We start from the raw sequence: 24,567 nt of genomic DNA, 5'->3' as shown, positions 1-24,567 counted from the left end.
TGAATATGAGTTTCTTGCCAGTATAATTAGCATACTAGTAATTCTTCTGGCTTCTAGATTATTATTCCTATAACAGGTGTCTGCTGGTCAAGCATCAGCCTTGAGGTATGTGGGTGCCCTGTAGAAGATGCTTAATTGATGCCCCTTTAGTCTCACTTTTTGTTTAAAAACTTTTTTTTCTTTTTTTTTTTCTTTTCTGAGAGACAGAGAGGGGCAGAGGGAAAGGGAGAGAGAATCTTAAGCAGGCCCCATGCCCAGTGCAAAGCCCGATGCGGGGCTTTTCTCACAACCCCGTGAGATCATGACCTGAGCCAAAACCAAGAGTTGGACACTTAACCAACTGAACTACACAGGTGCCCCTAATATGTAATACTTGATACATACCAAAAATATACATAACACATGTAAGTTACAAAACATAATAAATTAACATAAGGACCCCACCACCTAACCTAAGAACTAGAACATTATCAAACAGTGAAGATACCCTATGCAACCCCCTTCCAGAGGAGACCACTGTCCTATATTTATCATTTTCTTACCTTTGGAAAAAGAAAAAAGAATTTTATCAGGGCACCTTCCTGGCTCCGTCAGTAGAGTGTGTGATTCTTGATCTCAGGGTCATGAGTTCAAGCCCCATGTTGGGCGTAGTAGAACTAACATAAAAATATATTTAAAAACAATTTTTTTTATCATATTATACATATATGTATCACTACAAATATGGTTCAATTTTCATTGTTTTTTATTTCATAGTTGAAGATTTACTTGTTATTTATTTTGAGAGAGAAAGAGTGTGCACGAACACAGGGGAAGAGCGGGGTGGGCGGGGGGGTGGGGGGGGCGGTAGAGAATCCCAAGCAGGTTCCTTGCTGTCAGAGTGGAGCCTGATATGGGGCTTGAGCTCACAAACCGTGAAATCATGACCTGAGCCGAAACCAAGAGTCAGATGGCTAACCGAATGAGCCACCCAGGTGCCCTAAGATTTACTTCTTTTGCTCAGTATTATGTTTTTGAGATCACTTGTGTTACCGTATAATGCTGTAAGTTTTGCATGTTCACTGCTTTATATATATCCCATTGTATGAATATATTACAATTTAAGTATCTGCTTTCCTATTAATGTATATTTAGGTGATTTTCAGCTTTTTACAACACCATGAACAATGTTGTTGTGAACAGTCTAGTACAAGTCTTCTGCGAGGGTAGATAACCTTGTAGTGTGGTTACCATGTTGCAGATTCGAAGTCCTTTCATCATCTGCTGTTTGACTTCTGTTTAAAGGAGAGGACAAAGTAGGAGACTCCTGAGTGCTAAGCTCAGCAGCCTCTTTCTTAACTTTTCCACCCTTTCCGTTTTGATCCCCAATGTGTGTACTCTGCTCAGCAAAACAGAAACCCTGCAGTTAAACCAACTTTCCTCCCCAGAAGAGCATTTAGGAATTACAGTAGAAGGAAGTTGACTTGAGCATGCCTTCTTGGGTCTTAACCACAGTCACATCCTTTCCTGTCTTTAAGAAGAATTCTAGTTAATACACTTGTTGTATTTCTGTTGGTGCTTTAGTGACTCTTAGAGTTGGGCACCTCGGTAATCTAACTAAGCTGTAAGCTTACTGTCTGTGCTAGCCTTGGATATGTATATGATGGGTAGTCTGAGGTAAACGAACCCCTTTCAGAACTAAATTGTAAAAATTGCTGAATAATTAGCATTTGTTGTAGAATATCAACTGAAAATAATGTTATTAGAGGAACATTTCCAGGCGAGCTTGTTAAGTCTATATAGATATATTTTGTTAATCTTTTTTGGTTGTAGTTCAAAATCTACACTGTTCTTTGTATTTTCCTTACGGTATATTCAAATATCTCTATTTTCAGAAATTAAATTGTATACCTTTCTTTATCATAGGTAATTATTTAAATCTCTCTATTGATTTTATTTTTAGAAGATTATTTCTCTTTAAATGATCCAGTAGATTAGAAATTAAGAAATGTTTCAAAGCTTTAAGTTTAACATAACACCAAAACAGACATAGTCTCCCAGAGTGATCTGCAGTGTTCTTTTCGTTACAGAGTGATATTCCCACAGCCCAGAGGAAGCGGTTTACTAGAGTAGAAATGGCCCGTGTTCTAATGGAGAGAAACCAGTATAAAGAGAGATTGATGGAGCTTCAGGAAGCTGTTCGATGGACAGAGATGATTCGGTGAGAAGTGCCTCTTGGTGTTTTTCTAGTATTGTTTCCTAGGTTTGAACATTCCTTCCCTCAGAACTAGAGTCTTGCCTTGGGGATCCAAACCTCTTACTCTGTTTACTAGGAGATACCTTTTTTTTTTTTTTTTTTTAACTTGGATTTTTACAGAAGTTTACTTATTTTGAGAGAGAGAGATCGCGCAGCCACAAGTGCGCAAACGTGGGAGGGAGAGAGAGAGAGAGAGAGAGAGAGAGAGAGAGAGAGAGAGAGGATCCCAAGCAGGGTCCCACGCTGTCAGATCATGACCTGAGCCAAAACCAAGATGCTTAACCTACTGTGCCACCCAGGCACCCCACTAGGAGATACTTTCTAAAGTAACACTAGGAATTAGGAACAGAATGTGATCAAAGTGGGTGCCTTTTGAACAAAGGGCCCTTGGCAAATGTTCCTATGACCTCTAAAAGGTAATTGTTATTACTTATGAATGATGGTCATTTTTCAAAAGAATATAGAAATTGACACTACTTTTGCAATAATGTCAGGAAAAGATAAACATTTCTTGTGCCAAACAGGAAACTAAGTCATTTTTCTCAGTGTCTTTCTGTAAAATACTCTTGTTTGGTTTTCCCTCCTTTCTGACTATTCATGCAAAATGTACCTTCTGTTGACATCTTTGTTGGTTGGATCTTAGATCATACCTAGTGCTGCCATCTTATGGTCATACTTAGTAACAGTGTTCCTTACTTAAATTTTTTTTTTTTTTTTAACATTTATTCATTTTTTGAGAAACCGACAGACTGCAAGCAGCGGAGAGGCAGAGAGAAGGAGAACACAGAATCCAAAGCAGGTTTCAGGCTCCAAACTGTCAGCACAGAACCTGATGCGGGGCTCAAACTCACGAGCTGTGAGATCGTGACCTGAGCCGAAGTTGGACACTTAACCAACTGAGCCACTCAGGCACTCCGCCCATATTTTTGAGTTTAGATTCCCATGTCAGATTTACCAATAACAGTACATATACACCAATACATCATATTAAAGTTTATAAGCATATTTTTTAACCTCCAACTTTTACTTGTTTGTGATTACATTATTTAACAGTTTATACATCTTTTACCAATGTCGTACTAGAATGAAAGTACTTTGTATAGCACATTGACAATTTGCTAAAATTGTAATTGCTTATAGCTGCTAACAAGGAGGGAGATCAGAATTTGATCTTCATTAATTGGTCAAAGAAACTGATGTACTAATAAGAAGCTTGTTCTTAACTCTCACCTTTAATGGATATTAAATAAATAATGGATAAATATTTTAAAAATTGAGGTATATAGACAGGTTCTACTTTTCATGGCTATTTTTTTTTCATTTTTTTAAATGTTTCTTTATTTTTGACACAGAGAGAGAGGGAGAGACAGAGTGCAAATGGGGAGGGGCAGAGAGAGAGACACACACACACACACACACACACACACACACACACACAGAATCAGAAGCAGGCTCCAGGCTCTGAGCTGTCAGCACAGAGCCCGACATGGGGCTCGAACCCACGAACTGTGAGATCATGACCTGAGCCGAAGTCGGACACTTAACCAACTGAGCCACCCAGGCGCCCCATCATTGCTATTTTTAATTCTAACAGCCATGTGGTGTTCCACAAAAGAAATGGTAGCTCACTTTTAACTTTTTCATTGAATTAAAAGATGTTTTAAATTCAGTCCTTTAAAAAACCGTGAAAACTGAACTCTGATAGTGAAAGCAGAATCCTTACCACCTTACTAAATTGGTATGGAGTGCCAAATTTCTGAAATTTTCTTGGACTACCAGTTTATCCCCATCTCTGGTGATCTTTTCAGTAATGGGAAAGTTTTAGTCCTGTGAAAAATGACACATCAGAACAGTAAAGTTACAGGTTATTTTATGAGAACTTAGAGCATGAGATGATAGAGACCTTTATGTAAAGATAAGGATTTAGTATTTATAAGACAGTATTTTGACATAAGGGAGAATTGGAGGATATCTCTTCAATAAAAAATTTTAATATTAACATTCAGGCATGTTAGCTGCCTGTTTAGCACACATAACAGTCTTGTCACTGTTAGCAGACTGAACTCTTGATGAAGGGATGGTGTTTTATTTATCTTAGTTGTATTAGCCTTTACAGGTTGACTGACAGTTGATAGGTCAAAGCAACTACTTACTGAATTTAATTGCTGATTCTCCTTTGTGTATTTCATGAACTTCTTGGGTCCTCTGTTCTTCAGATAGAAAGCTAGAACACCTAACTGATAAAACATTTTTTCTTTCTTTGTTTTTCTTTTCAAATGTAGTGCATCAAGAGAAAATCCAGCCATGCAGGAAAAAAAAAGGTCAAGCATTTGGCAGTTGTAAGTATCTAAAAACACATAAAGATATCAGAGGGCACTTTGAAACAAGAAGATTACAGTCAGAATTTTTTTAAGTGTGATTTTATGTCTTCTTTCTTTTTAAAATTTGGAGTATATGGCTAAACTGTACTTCTTCTTTTTAATATGTAGCATGCCAGCTCGGTAAGGCTATTCTTGAGGACAAAACATATGCTATCGTAAGCTGCATCATGTTGGTTGTGCATTTGGTGGAATCTCCTGCTAAATTAAATAAAAACTATTGGAAATTATTCATAAAGTTGATAATTACCTGGATCCTCAGTGAATAAGTTAACGTGGATTCGCTGGTTCTGTGATTGTATGGAACTTGACAAAGTAAAGCTTAGAAATTTAGTGTCTGTAGGTTTGAGAAGTGTGTATATTTGTGTGTTTTGGACTTGAATTATGTTCCTGCCAGAAGTACTGTGCATTTACTATGCTTAAAACATCCATTTTTTGGTGAATCTGCTATTTATTGGAAGTGTTCATTCTTTTCAGTGGATGTGAAGGTAGATCTATGATTTGAGCTTAATAGAAATATGTATAAGATGTTAAAATGGCAATATGTGTTCCAGTGCTTTCTTACTATTTTTAGAATTGGCAAACTAAGCTTCTGTTCAAATCTTGCAGCCATAACCTTGCTATTTAACCACTACTCACCGAGTAGGAGCTAGGAACCATCTTACTTTATTTCTTTATTACAGGAAGTTCCCTGTACTTAAGACTTTCTTCCTTTCATTATGTGAATTGCTAATTGAAGAACAAGGGTCTCCCATTTTAAGCAATAGTTTCTCTTTACTGAATGTGTGAGTTTGGCTGTGAGTGAGTTAATTGCTAAGTAGTATATGACTACAAAAATCTTTCTGCCAGTTTCTAACTCATTGCCTTGTAAAAGCATTCTAACTTGTGGAAAGTTATGGATTGTTTCTCACAGTGCATGTAATAAGGCTCTTACTGTCTCTCACTCACTCACTCTCACTCTCACTTTTTTCTTTAGTTTCAGCCGACTTTTTAGCTCCTCAAGTAATACTGCTAAGAAACCTGAACCACCTGTTAATTTGAAGTACAATGCACCCACCTCTCATGTTACTCCTTCCGTCAAGAAAAGAAGCAGCACCTTATCTCAGCTCCCTGGGGATAAGTCCAAAGCCTTTGATTTCCTTAGCGAAGAGTAAGTATTTTCCAGACTTGTGCTTATGCTCTAAAAATAAGTTAACAGTTAAGATATTCTTGCCGCTTATCAGATCAGCTATAAGGTTCACAATAAGTCTATAAAGAAACCATTTTTGTATTGTGGCTGCGTACCTTTAAGTAAATTACTTGTAGTCAATATCTTTTATGAAAATTGCATGTCAGGGCTTTCATAAACAGAGAATTGCTTTAAAATGTCTCCTTGGTGCTGGTATAACAACACTGACAAATATCAGTGGAGTTAAAGGCCTATATGAGCCTATATCCTGGATGTTTGAACATTTCCTTTGGTGTCACAAGTAGCTGAATTTCTCTCCTGACTCTACTACTCCTTAGGTCCATGACCTTGGACAAGCTAACCTCTCCGAGCCCCAGTGTCCCTGCCTGTAAAATGTGAATGATAACCTGGCTCAGGGACACTAGGGTTAAATTATATAGTGCTTTATATATAAAGTGTCTGGCACACAGACTGGTTAACTACCACCTACACAGCAAATCACCTCACAAAAATTTAAATAGCCCAAAGAAAGACCAATTATTTTCAGGATAGTTTTCTTTGATATTTTACTCCATCGTTCACAAGCTTATCCAGTCAGTTTGCACTTTTGTCTTCGGAAACAAATTGATGGGGCCCAGAAACGAGCCTTTTATTATCTTCCTAAGACCATATTGATTTATTGATCTTCAGTCACTTCTAGTACATTCCCAGGCATTAGAAAATTCTCGGTAAATGTTTGTTGAATGAACAAAAAAGGGAGGAACTAAAGATATTTAAGAATTTTTCCCTTTCATATGGCCAAAATCTGAAACCTGATAGAAATCTGACGGCTGATGTTTAAACATAATAAAACAGACTGCTTGCTAATCTGTTAAAGCTTGAACACTGTACCCCCCGCAAAACTTTAAACAGACCAGCTTTAGGATAATACTTCTTAAGGCAAAAGTCTGAAGTAAACTCTTCTGAAATTATGTAATTTTTTGGTTGTTATTTTTGCTCTCTTAGTGGGAAGGGGGAGAGACGCTGTTGTTATTATATCCCCTTAATTAAAAAGGGATATCTCTTTTCCTTTTAGAACTGAAGCTAGTTTAGCCTCACGCAGAGAACAGAAGAGAGAACAGTATCGCCAGGTAAAGGCACACGTCCAGAAGGAAGATGGTAGAGTGCAGGCTTTTGGCTGGAGTCTGCCTCAAAAGTACAAACAGGTAACATGTGAACACGGTAAGAGCCTCTAGTGGAAATGCAGGGGGAGAGGAGTGTCCCTGGGCACGAAGCAATTGACATACAGGTCTCAAAACCTGCTCATTTCAAGTTCATTGATTTGACACGCATTTAGAGAAGGGTTCAGGGTAGTGGTTCTCAGGCTGTTTTCTGGAGCCCCAGAGCCCAAAAGAAGCGCCTGAGTCGGTGAGGAGGGAGAGGGTCAACAGGAGGTTTCTCAAGTGTGTGGGACTTGAGGTAGCCTGCTGGTTTGTTTCTTGTGTTTTTGTTTTGTTTTGTTTTTAGTGAAGTATGGTCGACATATAGCATTATATTAGTTTCAGGTACACAACATAATAATTTGATATTTTTGTATATTTTGCAATGACCACCACAATAAGTCTAGTTAATAGTTAACATCCATCACTGAACGTGGTTTCAGATTTTTTTTCTTGCAGTGAGAACTTTAAAGATTCCTCTCTTAGCAACTTTAAATGTGCAATACAGTATTATTAATTATAGTTGTCGTGCTGTACATTACATCCCCATGACTTATTTTATAACTGGGAGTTTGCACTTTTTGACCGCCTTTACGAACCACTTCACCTACTTCTCACCCTGCCTCTAGCAGCCACCGGTTTATTCTCTGTATTTGAGCTTTGTATGTTTGTTTAAGATTCCACATATGAGTGAGATCATATGGTATTTGTCTTTCTCTGTCTGAATTTATTTCACTTACCATAATGCCCTTAAGTTCCATCCATGTTGTCACGAATGGCAAGATACCATTATGGCTGGATAATATTCCATTGTATTTGTATATCGTATTTCCTTTCTATGTTCTTTCATCGATGAACACTTAGGTCGTTTCCATGTCTTGGCTGCTGTAAATAATGCTGCAGTGAAAATAGAGATCCATATATCTTTTCAAGTTAATGTTTTTGTTTTCTCCAGATAAATACCCAGAAGTGGAATTGCTGCATTGTATGGTAGTTCTATTTTTAATTTTTTTTGTAAACAATCTTTGTGCCCAACACAGGGCTTAAACTCACGACCCCGAGATCAAGAGTCACATACTCTACTGGCTGAGCCAGCCAGGCACCCCTACTGTTAATTTTTTGAGGAACCTCCATCCTATTTTCCACGGTGGCTACACCAATTTACATTCCCACCTACAGAGGCACAAGGGTTCCCCTTTCTCCACATCCTTGCCAACACTTGTTATTCCTTGTCTTTTTGATAATAGCAATTGTGGTGTGAAGTGATATCTCACTGTGGTTTTGATTTGCATTTCCCTGGTGATTAATGATGCTGAGCATCTTTTCATGTACCTGTTAGCTGTCTGTATGTCTTCTTTGGAAAAATGTTTATTCAGATCATCTGCCCATTTTTTAATCCAATTTGGGCGGGGAGCTATTGAGTTTAATGAGTATCCTGCCCTATTTCAGTATTTGAAGATTTCATTTTTTAAAAAAACACATCTATTTTTTAGAAGTTTTAAGAAACCATTGTCATGGAGCCTTTCAGACTATTGATGTAAAACTCAGTTCACTTCTACAGGAACTTGTCTGCTTCCATATTTCCTCCGCTCAAAGACTCAGCACATGTGTACACATGCACACACATACATGCTCCTGAACGCACATACGCACGAACATGTTCATGAATTAGTGTATCTCTTATGAGCTCCCATAGTATCTTGTTTATTGTTTCTAATTGCCACTTGATGACTTTCTGCTTATTTTTCAAATAAGAATAACAAAATTAACTTGAACTTGATTTCAAAGAATAAATATGTACTACCAGGGCTTGCTCATGGCTCAGTGGTTCTGTGAATTCACTTTTGATGAGGCTTACCAATGTGTCTTTTTCTCTCCTCTTCCTAATTATTAGGTAACCAATGGCCAAGGGGAAAATAAGATGAAAAATCTACCTGTGCCTGTCTATCTCAGACCCCTAGATGAAAAAGATACATCCATGAAGGTAGATTAATTTTGGAGTTAAAGAAAATATTTCTTAAGCTCTGGGTGGATTTTTTCCCCCTAAAACCAAGAAAATTTAAATTCTACTTCTGTGAGTGACGTTATTATTTCTTTTGTAGTTTTAAACTGGGATACTTTGAATATTAAAGACCTGTATTCATGGGGCTCCTGTCTGATTCAGTTAGTAGAGCATGAGATTCTTAATCTCAGGGTATTGAGTTCAAGCCCCATGTTGGGGAGTACCCAGTGGGAGTAAACCCCACTTAAAAGGAACGAACGAACGAAAGAAAGAAAGAAAGAAAGAAAGAAAGAAAGAAAGAAAGAAAAAAAGAGAAAGAAAAAGAAAGGGGAGGGAGGGAGGAAGGAAGGAAAGAAAGAAGGGAAAGAGGAAAGGAAAGGGAAAGGAAAGGAAGAAAGAAAGAAACAAGAAGACCTCTATTCCTAATCATTAGATTGTTAAAGACATGTGAAATATTCTCAACATTTTTAGAGACAAAATAGATGTAATACCTTTTCTTCTTCTTCTTAAACCCAAAAAGCTGTGGTGTGCTGTTGGAGTCAACTTATCAGGTGGGAAGACCAGAGACGGTGGTTCTGTTGTTGGAGCAAGTGTCTTTTACAAAGATGTTGCTGGTTTGGATACAGAAGGCAGTAAACAGCGAAGTGCATCACAGAGTAGTTTAGACAAGTTAGACCAGGAACTTAAGGTAAGCGTGTGCACTGACATCTGACCTCTTCGTTTTTGCTCTTTGGTCCAAAACTGTTTTCTGGACCAGCTTCTAATTGGGATTATTACGCCTTTGCTTATTCCTTGTGCTCTTTTCTAGAGCATATTTTACATACAATAAGCTATATATACACTTGAAAATGGTACAGTTCAAAGAGTTTTGACAAATGTATGCACCCATTTAGAAGCCATCACAGTCAAGAACTAGAACATTTTTATCACTGCTATTTTCTAGTCTACTAATTAATATTGAAAGGTGGTTATATTTTTAATCTTTCAAATAATCTGCAAACTCAAAATAGCATTGGCCTTTACTATAATAGCACTGACCTATGAAGTATACATACGTATTATTTTAAACATTCTTTTTTTTTTTTTACTTTGTATACATAGGAACAACAGAAGGAGTTAAAAAATCAAGAAGAATTATCCAGTCTAGTCTGGATCTGTACCAGCACTCATTCAGCTACAAAAGTAATCATTATTGATGCTATTCAACCAGGCAACATCCTAGACAGTTTTACTGTGTGTAACTCTCATGTTCTCTGTATAGCCAGTGTACCAGGTAAGGGTAAGCCACACCCTTTTCTCCCTACCATCTGCATCTTTGTATTGGCAGGAACTGACTTATTTACTGGAGATACGGTCATGCACCACACTCATGGAGTTTATGTTCTAGTTGGGGAAGACCAAAACTAAACTGGAAACAATGACTAAACAAGATATTTTCAATACTATGAAGAAAGTGAAACACGGTAATATGAGAAGATGATTGGTGGGCAGAGAGTAAGAGCCTGTTTAGATTGATTGATAAGAGAAGGCTTTCTAAAGTTCTGTATTGAATATTATGTGATGTTTAACCATTGGTTTAAACATGAAACAGGTTGGTGATATGTCTGCGCAATGGAATATTACTCAGTCATAAAAAGGAATGAAATTCTGATATGTACTACAACATAGATTAATTTTGGAAACATGCCAAGCAAAATATAACCCAGACACAAAAGGACAAATGTTGTATGATTCCATTTATATAAGGGATCTAGACTAGGCAGATCACAAAGACAGAGATGGAGTAGAACTTACCAGGGCTGGACCAGGAGGGGCTCGGGGAATAGGGAGTTACTGTGTAATGGGTACTGATTTTCTGGGTGGGTGATGGAAGAGGTTTAGACATAGATAGTTGTGGTGCTTGCATAACATTGTGAATGTAATTAATGCCACTGAACTGAACCCTTAAGAACATTAAATTATCAAGTTTTATGTTATATATGTATATCTTACTCCAATAAAATATTTTAATGTCTATATAAAAACAGCTTTCTAAATAAAACTGAAGGGATTTATCTTTATATGGCAAATGCTTAGTTATTAAATGTATCACTAATATCCTAAGACACTGTATACACCTAGGGTGATCAGTTTTTTTTTTTTTTTTAATGCTTATTTTTGAGAGAGGGAGTAAGAGTGGTTTAGGGGCAGAGAGAGAAGAGGGAGAGAATCTCAAGCAGGCTCTGCACTCAGAGTCCTGACAAGGATCTCAATCTCACAAACTGTGAGATCATGACCTTAGCCGAAATCAAAAGCCAGATGCTTAACTGACTGAGCCTCCCAGACACCCTAGGATGATCAGTTTTTAATAGTATGGGTAGTCCATATTTTATTTTATCATTTTTGTTTATTTTAAAGTTTATTTATTTGGAGGGAGGGAGGGAGGGAGGGAGGGAGGGAGAGAGAGAAAGAGAGAGAGAGAGAGAGAGAGAGAGAGAGAGAGAGAGAGAGAGAGAACAAGAACCAGTGGGTGAGGGGCAGAGAGACCGAGACAGAGAGCCCAAGGCAGGGCTGGACCCTCAAAATGTGAGATCATGACCTGAGCCGAAGTTGGACGCTTAACTGACTGAGCCACTGTGGCACCATGGAAGTCTTTCTTTTGTTTTGTTTTATTTTGTTTTGTTTCGTTTCGTTTCGTTTCGTTTTTTTCATTTCAATTTCTTTATTTTATTTTATTTTATTTTTTATTTAAATGTTTATTTTTAAGAGTACGCACATAAGCAGGGGAGGAGCAGAGAGAGAGGGAGAGAGAATCCCAAACAGGGTGTGCACTGGCAGCAGCGAGTATGATGAGGGGCCCAAACTCACGAACCATGAGATCATGACCTGAGCCGACACCAAGAGTCGGACGCTTAACCGACTGGGCCACCCAGGCACCCCCAGAAGTCCAGATTTTAAATAGTAATCTTGATAATTAAAAAATTGTTCTTGCTGATTTGTCAGATAATAGATTTCCTTGTTTTAAACCTCATTAGGTGGCTGCTGAGGAGCTCCTTAAGAACAGAAGTGTCACTTTGTGACATTTTCATGTTTACTTGTGCTTGCAGGAATAGAAATAACAATTTTTTAAGCTACTTTCTCATTTTGTGACGGTTCGTTTAAATAAAATTTAAAGTTACCCTCCTGGCAGTGTATTCGAGTAGCTGTTTGTCTCCCCTCCATAACCTCATTTCAAACCTATAGTTGCCTAAATGGAGAAAATGCTACTTACAGGGGTTTACTTAGCTATTAGAAAAAGGTTTATCTCATTTTTCAGGAGCCAGAGAAACAGACTACCCTGCAGGAGAGGAGCTTTCAGAATCTGGACAGGTAGACAAAGCGTCTCTGTGTGGCAGTGTGACCAGCAACAGCTCAGCAGAGACAGACAGCCTGTTGGGGGGCATCACCGTAGTTGGTTGTTCTACAGAAGGTGTGACAGCAGCCGCCACTTCCCCTAGTACCAACGGTGCTTCTCCAGTGATGGAAAAACCACCAGGTATCTCTCTCCTCCTTACATGTCTTCAGTGTCCGGAGTCTGAGCCTGTCTCACGTGCCTCATTATGGACTCATACTTAATGTAGATCTTGAAGTGACGAGGATGAAAGAGCTTGAAAGAAGACACTGTGATGACTGTTAAGGATTCTAGTGTCTCATGATACAGTGTGGAGGAGGACGGGGACAGTGGAGTGGAATTCTACAGGGGTGTTTTGTGCGGGGAAACTATTGGGAGGAAAGCTCAAATTCCGAATGGCTAGCATGTGTTATTTATTTTGTAGAAAAGGAAGCAGAAAATACTGAGGTTGATGAGAACGTTCCAACAGCAGAAGAAGCTACGGAGGCTACAGAAGGCAATGCAGGGACAGCTGAAGACACCGCGGACGCCTCCCAGCCCGGCGTCTACACAGAGCATGTCTTCACGGACCCTCTGGGGGTTCAAATCCCAGAGGACCTCTCGCCTGTGTATCAGTCAAGGTATATGGATGGGTCGGCAACTCAGGAAACCAGATAAGTGTTTATGTAAAAAGAACCAGAATCCTCTCAAGCAGCCACGGGATTCCCGCTAATGGGATCGTGGCAGACTGCGGTGTCATTATGTATTCCCAGTGTGTCTGTGTCTCCACTTATCCTTCCGCTGCATTCGCTCTGGATTTCCACTCCCTCCTTGCCCCACTTCAATGTGGTCTCTATTCTAACAACTTAAAAAAAAAAGTCTTACCTGGTCAAAATCTTCCTGGCCATTTTCTCCTCTCATACGATTTCTTTTTTCATTTCCATTCAAACTGTGATTGTGCCATTTTCCTTCCAGCCCTCCTCTTACTTCAACCCTAGTTATCTACAAAATTGGCAGTTTAGATTTCCCATGTGGGCTTGGATGACTTTTGTAAAGTTTGTTTTCTGGCAAACAGCTCTTCCTTTTTATTTTTTTATTTTTTTTAATGTTTATTTATTATTGGGAGACAGAGAGACAGAGCATACGCATGAGAGGGGCAGAGAGAGGAGGAGATACAGAATCCAAAGCAGGCTCCAGGCTTTGAGCTGTTAGCACAGAGCCTGACTCAGGGCTTGAACTCACGAACCGCAAGATCGTGACCTGAGCCAAAGTCGGATGCTTAATCAACTGAGCCATCCAGGCGCCCCAAACAGCTCTTCCTTTAAAGTGTTTGATAATACCGGCCCATTTAGTGAATTCTTTAATTTTATTTTCTGCCTTCTCTAGGCCTTTATAGAAAGCTGATGGGGATACATTTAAATGTGATTCTTTTTACAATTTAATAGTCTTCCTCTTAGTTTATAGAACAGTCAAGGGCCTATTAACATTTGTTAATTTAAGAATAAACTCATCTTTTTAGAATTAGCAGGTATGTTTTGGATTTGATAGCTCAGTTATCTTTTACTGACAATCCAAAAGAAAGAAGGTCTTGGGAGAGAATGCAGGCATGTTTTAACTTAATACTTTATTTTAGAAAATTCTTTATACTCATTCTCCTTTGTGTGTGTATATGATTTTTAAACAAACCATCCTTTCCTCTCCTTCCCCCCCGCCAAGAAAAAACTTATAAAATGAAAAAGTAACCATAAAGGAGAGCCATAATTATAGTCTGGATATTAACTGCTATATTTCATTGCTGTGTCTTAACTCCTTTTTGTGCACCTTGGTCCTCTCTAGTATGTTAATGTTACTTCTGGTATAACTATTGAAATACTTATTATAAGCACTTAAATTTGGCTTTTCTGGAAGTCTAGTGTTTGATTTTATTTTTTCCAAGTGTTAAACTAAAATATAGAAGTGTTCAGTCCCTGGAAACTAGCTAAGCTTACTACAATCTTTTGCCTTTCCCCACCTTTCCCAGTAATGACTCAGATGCGTATAAAGATCAGATGTCAGTATTGCCAAATGAACAAGACCTGGTAAGAGAAGAAGCCCAGAAAATGAGTAGCCTTTTACCAACTATGTGGCTTGGAGCTCAGAACGGCTGGTAGGTGCTGGCTCTTTTAATATTGAAGTATCTTTAGTTTTTGACTCTTGCTTTTGGAATCAGAAGATAAGTAAGTAAAATGTGGTACGTCGGCGTACAACGAAATATGCAGAGAACTCAAGTACATGCAGATTTTGCGATGATGTTCCAGCTACCTCATAAACTGGACTTGCGCTGCGTATGAATGGTAAATCATATAGTTCTTTGTCATAGAATGTTCTCTTTATATAATTCTCTTGGAGGAAGAGGTAAATAAAACTTTAAAATCTGGGTGATCCAGAAATAGAAGATCCTGGACAGCACAGAGACAGAATTATTGATGCACAGAAGGTTTATATAGCTAGAGTGTATTCAAGAAATACCAGTGATTAAACGAATCTTTTTGGCTGGGGGAAGGGCCAGTTCCAAACATAACCACTTGGTAGAGTTACTACGAAAACCAGGACAGATCCCTGTCTCAAAGCCTAGGAGATAACTAACATTACATAGCTTATTCACATTCTAGTGCTGTGCGGAGATTCAGAAAATTGTGCTTGCCTGCAGGTCAAGCAAGGTCACTAGTGCGTCTTTTCCATAGGGGTCCAATACTACAAGATGGAGGGACAGCAAACTTTTCTATGAAGGATCAGATAAGAAATACGTTAGGCTTTGTGGCCATATAATCTCTGTAGCAACTTCTCAACTCCACTGTGGTGGCACAGAAACAGCCATGGCCGTGACCGTGCATAAGTAGATGAGTGTGGCTGTGTTTCAGTTACACTTCACGGACGCTGAAGGTTGAGTTTCACATGTCTCAGATGTCATAAAATACTCTTTTGATTTTTTTTTTCCCCAACTGTTTAAAATGTAAAGACCATTTTTATCTTGCACACTGTACTGAGGCAGATGAAGGGCTAGATTTGGCCTGCGGGGCATAGCTTGCCACTCTCTGATGTAATAAACCAGACTGTTATCAGACAGTTATAGTTCCGTGTGGTAGAAAAGTAAGGTAATTTTTTAAAAAGGAGGTTAGCCAAGGATCCTGAAGTATGTTGTAACCTGAAACTAACCAATCATGTGTTATTCTAGTTCTGGCTTTTCATTCTTCTGTGTTTCTGTTTGCTCAAGCAGCTGATTTCTCTGCATTAGACTCTTGCTGTTTGTTATTTCCTAAGATTTTTGTGGTAATTCTTCTTTCCTCCTAAAGGGACTTTGTGGTCATTGTGAGATGTAAGCAGCGACTTGATGTTCTCTGTGCCTTACCAGTCTTGATTTTGCTCTTGCAGTCTGTATGTGCACTCTTCTGTAGCCCAGTGGAGAGGATGCCTCCATTCCATTAAACTTAAAGATTCGATTCTCAGTATTGTGTAAGTTTTATTTTAGAAATTCTTCCTTGTACAAATATGTATTTTGATATAAACTATCTTTTAAGACTATTAAAGCTGACATGTGCTTCACGATTAAGTCAGTATCCAGATTTTTTTTTTAAACCCTCTTCATGGAGTCAGAGAAGACGAATGAGATTCAGACTCTTACTAGAAAGTAAAATAGTCCTTTTTTTTTTTTTTTTTAATGTTTATTCATTTTTGAAAGACAGAGAGAGACGGAGCACAATCGGGGTGGGGCAGAGAGAGAGGCGGACACAGAATCTGAAGCAGGGTCCAGGCTCTGAGCTGTCAGCACAGAGCCTGACGTGGGGCTCAAACTCACAAACTGCGAGATCATGACCTGAGCCAAAGTCAGATGCTCAACCAACTGAGCCACCCAGGTGCCCCGAAAGTAAAATAGTTCTTAAGTAGAGCTTTAAGTGAAACTTGCCAGGTTGATTCCTCACCATAGTGTGAGCTCTTTAGTACTCTGGAACCTATTTATGTTTGTTTTAGGATACTTTTTATACTTTGTACTTTGTGAATATGTTGATTGGGGCACTGATTCACTAGCCTGTTTCCATATGTTGACTATCAAAAACTCCAAAGTCCACTCAAGGAGTCTGTCTCTGGTCTGTGGACCTTTTGCAGTGAGAAAAGCTTGGGCCAGAAAGTAAAACCACTGAGTCACCACACAGGCTGTTTATTTAGTTCAGCTGACATTTTCATAGCAAGACTTTCTCAATCTGTTGGTCTCGGGGTTGTGAGTTTGAGCCCCACGTTGGGTGTAGAAATTACTTAAAAATAGAAAAGAGTGTATTATTTGGGTTCTGGTGTAAGCTCCTTGTCTATCATGGGTTGGCCCTCTGAGAGCCTCTGAACTACTAGCTCAGTAGCATGTGGCACCTCCCACATTCCCACACGGAGCGCTCTGAAACCCCGTTTCCTGTTCGCAGACATGTGAAAGGGATTGTGTTAGTGGCCCTGGCTGACGGCACCCTCGCAATCTTTCACAGAGGAGCTGGTGAGTTGTTACGAATATAGAGTGTGCACTAATCTGTTGCTTTGCAAAAGCATTTTCTAGCAGATTAGCTCTGTTTTAAAGAAATGATACTTAATAGGAGAAAGAGTAAGGGTTTAAACTGAGTGCTAACAGTGTATGACTTTAGTAGATACGTGCGTGCATATAGTTTATCGTTTCAAGGTGCTCTTGCATAATGTGATATGGAGGCACCTGTTTCTCGTTAGTATACTTAATTAGGAGAAGTTTAGGGAGAGGAAATGCTTTCTCTTTTTCAGTATTTTAAAAACTAATTTACGACCACTTAGATTTGGAAAGTTTTTAAGTTTTTAATTGGATATGGTGTAATCATTTTCATGTCATGTTATTTATATCCTTCCTCTTTTTACAACCAGTATATCTGTCATCAGCAGACAGGGGCTGGTGGAGGTCCAGAAACCTGCCTTAAGTTAAAGAAAATAGGGAATTGAGCCTGCGATACTTCCTGACTCCTTGGTACATGTATCAGCCAAAATGATCATTCATTTTCTAGGTAGAAATTAGATTGCTAGAGCAGGAGAATATTCTATAAACATAGATACACTGAATTCAGATTTTAGCAGGGCTTTTCCCAAAGTCTCCTATCCTTCTGGGCTTGGGAAAATGTGGGGTAGATGATGTTTGGGTGTCTTTGTAACCGGTCCCTAGAGATTGCTGGTTAATGACTCCGTATCGTCAGAGAGTGAGGGCGCTCAGTTTTACGTTGCTCCGACCCTTGTAGACTTTGTGTGAGCTTAATCCTCACAGCAACTTCTGAGGAGGGTCCTGTTGTCATCCTCACAGGTGAGGAAAGTGGAGGCACAGAGGCTTTTATTCACGCCACAGTCAGCTAATAAGTACGAAGGCTTAGAAAAAATGCGGTAGTAAATGTTTTGGCAAGCTGAATCCAAAATTATAGTAAGAAAACAGACAAAATACATGTAATATGTTTACATACAAAGTTCTGCATTGGGGTTCAGAAGAGTAAAAAGGGGGGCAACATGTCTGAAGAATGAAAAGTACCTAACGGTTGACCACAAACTCAGTATGAGTTACTAAACATCTTTTTATTTTTTAAGTTTATTTATTCATTTTGAGAGAGAGAGCACAAGTTGGGGATGGGCAGAGAGAGGGAGGGAGGGAGAGAATTCCAAGCAGCCTCCAAGCTGCCAATGCAGAGCCCGATGTGGGGCTCGAACTCAAAAACCGTGAGATCAGGACCTGAGTTGAAACCAAGAGTTGGACACTTAACTGACTGAGCCACCCGGATGCCCCTGAGTTACTGAACATATTAAGCCTCGTAGAAATCCATGTGCAGGACAGGGCTGGTGATAATCCTGCCCCACTCTGGTAGACAAACAACATGTTAAAGGAACACGGACAAGGCAGAGTTAGGATGAAGGGTCTGTAAATTGGGATGTGTACAGAGCACATGGCAAGAATGATTAATTTTGAGAGGAGAAAACATAGGGCAGTAACAAAAAAGTGGGACTGGATTATTCTATTTCCATTGGGCAAAACTACAGACTAATGGGTGATTATATACAAGGAGGCAGACTTGAGCTAGTCAGGCATGGGGAATATTTTTTCCGACAATTCATAGCTTTTGCAAAATGCAACAGCTGCTTTGTGAGGCAGTATGTTTTCTTTCACTGAAATAGTTCAAGCAAGGTCTACAAAGCAAGCTTACAGTGGTTGATTCCCATTTGTATTTCTGTCATCACTAAAATGACTATGTGCATAATTCCTAAAGTGTTAGCAACAAGTTGTCCTTAACATCTACCCAAGAAACATCAAAATGCAAGTGAGTGAGAGAGATATTATCCAAAGAATTATACTAATTCTTAGTGGAATAATATGGAATAATAATTATTCCATTCTAATTCTGAAACTATTATTATAAGCAGATAACTTCTTGCTGATTTATCCCATCACTGCTGTTGTTAGTGTGGAGATCCAGGCACCAGGTGGCTCACAGGACCAGATGACCTGTGACATCTCTTTCCCAACTTTGCAGTAGACAGAATGAGAGTCTGTCTCTGCAAAGAAAAGATAAAGTGACTACATGGTATTTTGCGGTGCTTCATCAATAAATGTATCAATTCACGCAAATAGAATGTTTCTTGTGTTAAAATTGAGGAAAAGGTGATGTGCATTAACTAATAATCCATTTCTTGTTTTAAAGATGGGCAGTGGGATTTGTCAAACTACCACCTGTTGGACCTTGGACGGCCTCACCATTCTATTCGGTGCATGACTGTGGTCCATGACAAAGTCTGGTGTGGCTATAGGAACAAAATCTATGTGGTTCAGCCAAAGGCTATGAAAATAGAGGTAAGTGAACCCATGCACGCTTCCGGTACTTACTGAATTCGTATTTTCTGAAGACGCTAAGACTCTAATTATTTTTAGATTCTTCAGAAACTGTTTTCTGAGTCTGTGTGTTTTAGGACACTTGAGTGATGATATTGGACGACACCTTAGCTTTCTGTGTTACTTCATCTCTCTTGCCACTTACGACTGTGGTGGGAAGTGGTTTGTTTTGTTTTTTTAGGAAGGAGGATGCACGCATGAATTTTTTTAATTTTTATTTTTTAATTTTAATTTTTTTTAATGTTTCTATTTATTTTTGAGAGAGAGAGAGAGACAGAGCATGAGCAGGGGAGGGACAGAGAGAGGGGGAGACACGGAATCCAAAGCGGGCTCCAGGCTCTGAGCTGTCATCACAGAGGCCGACGCAGGGCTTGAACCCACAAACCATGAGATCACGACCTGAGCCGAAGTTGGCCGCTCAGCCGACTGAGCCACCCAGGCGCTCCCACACATGAATGTTTAAATGTGTGTCTGAATATCTATGAATACATATGTGTATGATTTGGACACAGCGTTCTTGATAGGTTTAATTTTGTGTGGGTTGTTTGGGACGAGGCTTCTCCAGGCTCCGCCGCCCCACATGTATGCAGGCAGACCCCTCTCTATGTGTCCTAGACTGAGAAATAAGATTGCAGTGGGAATTTGTTGTGAAAATAAAAACCTCTCGGCATTGCTTTCTTACAAGTTTGGCCACAATACGTAAATTCATTCTAATAATTTTTAAAAAAGGAAAACAGCAGGAAAATTTTAAGGTCAGAGTCCTTATTCCTTTGTTCCCAATCCGACTCTGTTCCCTGGAAGTCCCAAAGTTAATCACTTGGTGGGTTTCTTTACCCCCAAATCCGTTTCCTCCATGCAGGTATACACACGCACAGGCAGCATTGTAGGTTCCTTTTTGTTTAATTATAAACAGGCTCTTACTTCATGCTTTGCTTTACGACGATACAAAATCCTGAGATCAAATTCAGCCTTTTTGTTGGACTTGTTACAGAGTCCGGATATGCCAGTATTCCTTTCGCAAGTTGATCCCTACACAGTGCTGAAATCTAGCACCCGTTGTTTGTTCTTTGTTTTGTTTTGTAGTCTGGAGTAAGAAAAGTGTGTATGTAAGAGTAATCATATTTGTTTAGTAAATGCTATTTAGGCTCCTCTTTTAAAATATTCAGTCTGTCAAATTGTTGTGTAAATTAGCTCAGTTTTTAAACACGAACTCTTACATAATCAAAGTAACATTGTGATTGAACAATCTTTCCTAGAAATCATTTGACGCGCACCCCAGGAAGGAGAGCCAGGTGCGGCAGCTTGCGTGGGTGGGGGACGGAGTGTGGGTCTCCATTCGTTTGGATTCCACGCTCCGTCTCTATCATGCACATACTTATCAACACCTACAGGATGTGGACATTGAGCCTTATGTAAGCAAAATGTTAGGTAAGCTTCCAAAGCATTCTATCTTTATCGGTTGGAGAAAATGTTTTATTTTTAAATGGTCTCAGATGCTAGGTAGAGCCAATGAATAAGTTGCCTCAGGACTAGTGAGCCATTATCACTGGACATGCCAGGCAGATGCCCCATGTGCTCCGTGGTCCTTGACAGAAACTTGGGATCATTTTTGACTCCCCTCTGTTCCCCACACCTAATCCATCACTGGGAGCTGGTCAAGTCTGCCTCCAAAAATACCTTAAATCAGTTACTTCTTTATCTCTACCATCACATCCCTGTAGGCCAGGCTGTCTTCCTTACCCCTCTGGATATCCATGAACCTCCTAACCGGTCTCTGTGTTTCCACTCCAGTCTGTTCTCTGCGTAGTAACCAATGTGCAAAGACCACCATGACATACTTATGTAATGCCAGCCACTTCTAGAATATTCCTGCCTTTAGGTGAGGTGACGTTTTGTGACACCACCACGAAGAACTGGTCCCATGGCTTGGACCACTCTCAAGCTCACCAAGTTCTTGCCCATTTCAGGTCCCCCACGTGTGCTATTATACTGTGCCTGAGAAGTTCTTTTTGGCCCCTTTTTACTTGGCTTTCAGGTCATAGCATATATGTCACATCTAGGACAGACCTTTCCTGATCTTCTAATTTGATTTAAGGTCCTCTTCCTACTTTTTCTTCATGGGATTATCATTATTGTGGTTGCACCAATACTATTTACTATTTGATTCTTGTTCATTGTCTCTCTCCCCCAAAGACCATAAGCCCATGAAAGGCAGGGACCATCGCTGGCTTGTTCCCTGCTGTAGCCTAATTTAGCACTCTGTGATGGTTAGGAATGTCATAAACACAAGCCAGTTTCAGGGTATACTATGACTATAGGTTAAAGATCTCTAGCTTAGACTGAATGGTCGTTAAGGCTCCTTGTAACTTCTAACGCTCTGTGATCATGTTCTCGGTTCCTATAAGTAGATCCTGTGAGTGACTAAATGCTATTTGTCTTCAATGTATTATTACCTATTTATGAGTTACTCTTTCAAGTCTCAGAAAATAAGATCAGTCGTAGAAATTCCCTTCAAATGAGAAAGTACATCCCATCTCCCTACATTATGTGTCTGTGGTACCTAAAATTTCTAAACTGCTGCAGAATCGAAGTATGTAAACAAGGAAAGAATACACGTTTTGACTAAGATTGTTTTTATCTCTGCAAGGAAATTTAAGGCAAAGCAGAACTCTTACAGCTTATAAAAACAAAGGACATTTGATTTTCCAATCTAGCAAACTCTGTTTTTGTTGAGTTGTTCTTTGTTTTATTAATTTTTTTTTAAAGTTTATTTTTACTTATTCTGAGAAAGAGATATTGAGCAGGGGGAGGGGCAGAGAGAAAGGGAGACAGAATCCCAAGCAGGCTCTGCACTGTCAGCACAGAGCCCAATGTGGGGCTCAAACTCACGAACTGTTAGATGTGACCCGAGCTGAAGTCAAGAGTTGGTTGCTTAACCGACTGAGCCACCCAGGTGTCCCACTGTGTTTTGTTTTATTTTGGGTTTGGTTTCGTTTGGAGTTTGGGTTTTGCAGCTCCCTAATTAAATCTTGTGTCCTACCTCCTGATCAACAGAATTTTCTTTCTGGATGGTAATTTGATGTCAGCCACTTTTCGAATTTTCTTTTTTCGTTAGCCGTGAATTATCAGACAGGTGTTGTAAAGCCCATTGAAAATGTGCTTTGATGTGCACCTTCAGGAAACATCCAACCAGCTCTGGTCGACATTCCCGTCTCTTGTGTTAATCCAGCCATTCTGTGAGGGGCTTGGAACCTAAAACATCATTTGCTCTAGTTTCTCAATAAAAATTTTCCCCCCTGCTCTACAGGTACTGGAAAACTGGGCTTCTCGTTTGTGAGGATCACAGCTCTTATGGTGTCTTGCAATCGTTTGTGGGTGGGGACAGGAAATGGTGTCATTATCTCCATCCCATTGACAGAAAGTAAGTATATTTTTAGCTGAATGCCACAGTACAGACAGAAGAGTTGCAGGAGGTAGTTGTGTCCAGAATTCAGGCAGAAGGAATGGTTTTGGCATTGGCAAATCTGTGGTAATTCAGAAAATCAAGCCGGTGACAAAGACCTAACTATTGTCCTTTCGTTACTTATACAAAACTTATAAACTGTAGCGAGTACCAGTGTCCCTGCATCAGGACCAACATTTGTAACTAAACACGTTGCATTGCAAGAAGCTCCTTTTCTCAATTCAGGAATCCCAGTCCTATTTCCTCCTTTAGAAGAAGGTTCGAGTCCGGAGTCCGGCTTTCTTCCAGTGTTAATACATCAATATCCGGAACCAGTGCCTAGAATCATTCTGGTGTTTCATCTCTCCAGCTGTTACTTTACTTCTACTCGGTTTATTTGAGGTTTAGAAAATGTTGTGGGAAGTTTCTAAGGTCAGCAAGCAAGCACTTATGCTGGAGACAAGCCTTCTCTCCTGTATGTGTAAATGGTGTGAACAAATGAACATTGTATGTTTTTTAGATTATGTTTCATTATTGTTACTTTTGTGAACAAAGTATACATTGTATGTTTTTCATATTATGTTCCATTACATTGATTATTCATCCAGTGAGCATTTTTGTGTTACAGAATTCATGGGCAGGGAATGTTTTGAAAACAAGTGCCCTAAGTCCATACACAAACATCCCAGAATTTCCCTACCTTTCTTCAGGGGGCAGACAGGAGGTGTGGAAGGTGGTTTATCTGGAGCTTTTGAAGAACCTTAATTCTTTTTTGTTTTCTTTTTCTTTTTTGTTTCTTTTTACTTATTTTGAGAGAGAGAGAGATAGAGAGCAAGAGGGGGAGGGGCAGAGAGAGAGGGAGACAGAATCCCAAGCAAGCTCTGCACCATCGGCACAGAATGCAAGATCATGACCTGAGCTGAAGAGTCGGCCGCTTAACCGACTGAGCCATACACGTGCCTCTGAAGAATCTAAATTCTTAATCCCAGCAGTCTTTTCTGTAATTACTTATAAATCTACATGAGTTCATTTCAGTTCTTTGTAAAAGAGAGTTCCATTTTAGCAAAGCCATTTGAACAAGATTTCTTCTTCTTTGTTTTAAATGTGTATTTAGTTTTAGTGTTGAGAGAGAGAGTGAGCAGGGGAGGGGCAGAGAGGGGGTGGGGAACAGAGCATCTGAAGCAGGCTCTATGCTGACAGCAGCAAGCCCAATGCAGGGCTTGAACCCACGAACCATGAGATCGTGACCTGAGCTGTCAAAGTTGGACGTTCAATCGGCTGAGCCACCCAGGTGCTGCTTGAACAGGATTTCTTAAAGGAAAAGGGGAAATAATAGCATTTAGAAAGTGCTCTCTGTTAAGTTCTTCTTCTTTGAAATTGCTTTATAATTAAGAAAAGCAAAATCCCAGTAAATCAAATTGTCCTTTTTGAGCAGAGATATTCTACAGAGGCTTTGGTAAGAACTTTTCGTGTTGGTATTATACCAAGCTGGACTTTGTTAGTGTAGTCAGGAGCTTGGAGTGCCAAGCTGGCAGCTGGAAGAGAAGCCGCGAGAGTGGAGGCTCATGGTGGTGTTGTCCCCTGCCGTGCGCCTCTCCATGTCCCTTTCCTCCTCTCTCACTGTAGCCGTAATCCTCCACCAGGGACGCTTACTGGGGCTGAGGGGTAAGTGCAGATCCTGAACCCAGCTCTTCTTCCTGGCTTCTGATGGCCACTGGGAGGCTGTCCTCTGGCTCTAGATGCCCTCTTGAATGTTCTTAAATGCCATCCACTCGCAGTCACTGCATCGCAGCAGGTGTCCTGTCCGTTTTGTTTTTTAATATTTGTTACACGGCCACCAAACTACTGCTCAGCGGCTTAGTGTATTTATCATCTTTTGTTGCAGCTGA

At 39.7% G+C, this 24,567-nt stretch overlaps 1 protein-coding gene across 6 annotated transcripts in view; it reads left to right on the top strand.

Moving 5' to 3' along the window:
* SPAG9 (sperm associated antigen 9) overlaps positions 1-24,567 on the top strand; it is a 131,693-nt gene that overhangs the window by 98,833 nt on the left and 8,293 nt on the right. For 4 of the 6 annotated variants that reach the window (XM_053893178.1, XM_053893180.1, XM_053893181.1 and 1 more), the window contains 16 exons: positions 2,070-2,200; positions 4,519-4,575; positions 5,591-5,764; positions 6,858-6,987; positions 8,876-8,965; positions 9,504-9,671; positions 10,085-10,256; positions 12,279-12,497; positions 12,778-12,973; positions 14,353-14,478; positions 15,744-15,824; positions 16,781-16,848; positions 19,049-19,197; positions 20,493-20,664; positions 22,544-22,657; positions 24,305-24,343. In XM_053893178.1, coding sequence (XP_053749153.1) covers positions 2,070-2,200; positions 4,519-4,575; positions 5,591-5,764; positions 6,858-6,987; positions 8,876-8,965; positions 9,504-9,671; positions 10,085-10,256; positions 12,279-12,497; positions 12,778-12,973; positions 14,353-14,478; positions 15,744-15,824; positions 16,781-16,848; positions 19,049-19,197; positions 20,493-20,664; positions 22,544-22,657; positions 24,305-24,343 — 2,086 coding nt within the window. The remainder of the gene's footprint in view (positions 1-2,069; positions 2,201-4,518; positions 4,576-5,590; positions 5,765-6,857; positions 6,988-8,875; positions 8,966-9,503; positions 9,672-10,084; positions 10,257-12,278; positions 12,498-12,777; positions 12,974-14,352; positions 14,479-15,743; positions 15,825-16,780; positions 16,849-19,048; positions 19,198-20,492; positions 20,665-22,543; positions 22,658-24,304; positions 24,344-24,567) is intronic. The other 2 variants (XM_053893179.1, XM_019415756.2) reach the window with 1 other exon arrangement.

This window comes from Panthera pardus, unplaced genomic scaffold (assembly GCF_024362965.1).
Source record: "Panthera pardus isolate Hobbes unplaced genomic scaffold, ASM2436296v1 HiC_scaffold_3, whole genome shotgun sequence".
Lineage (NCBI taxonomy): Eukaryota > Metazoa > Chordata > Mammalia > Carnivora > Felidae > Panthera > Panthera pardus.
The sequence above is the reverse complement of the archived record's forward strand: the minus strand, read 5'-3'. Positions and strand labels throughout refer to the sequence as shown.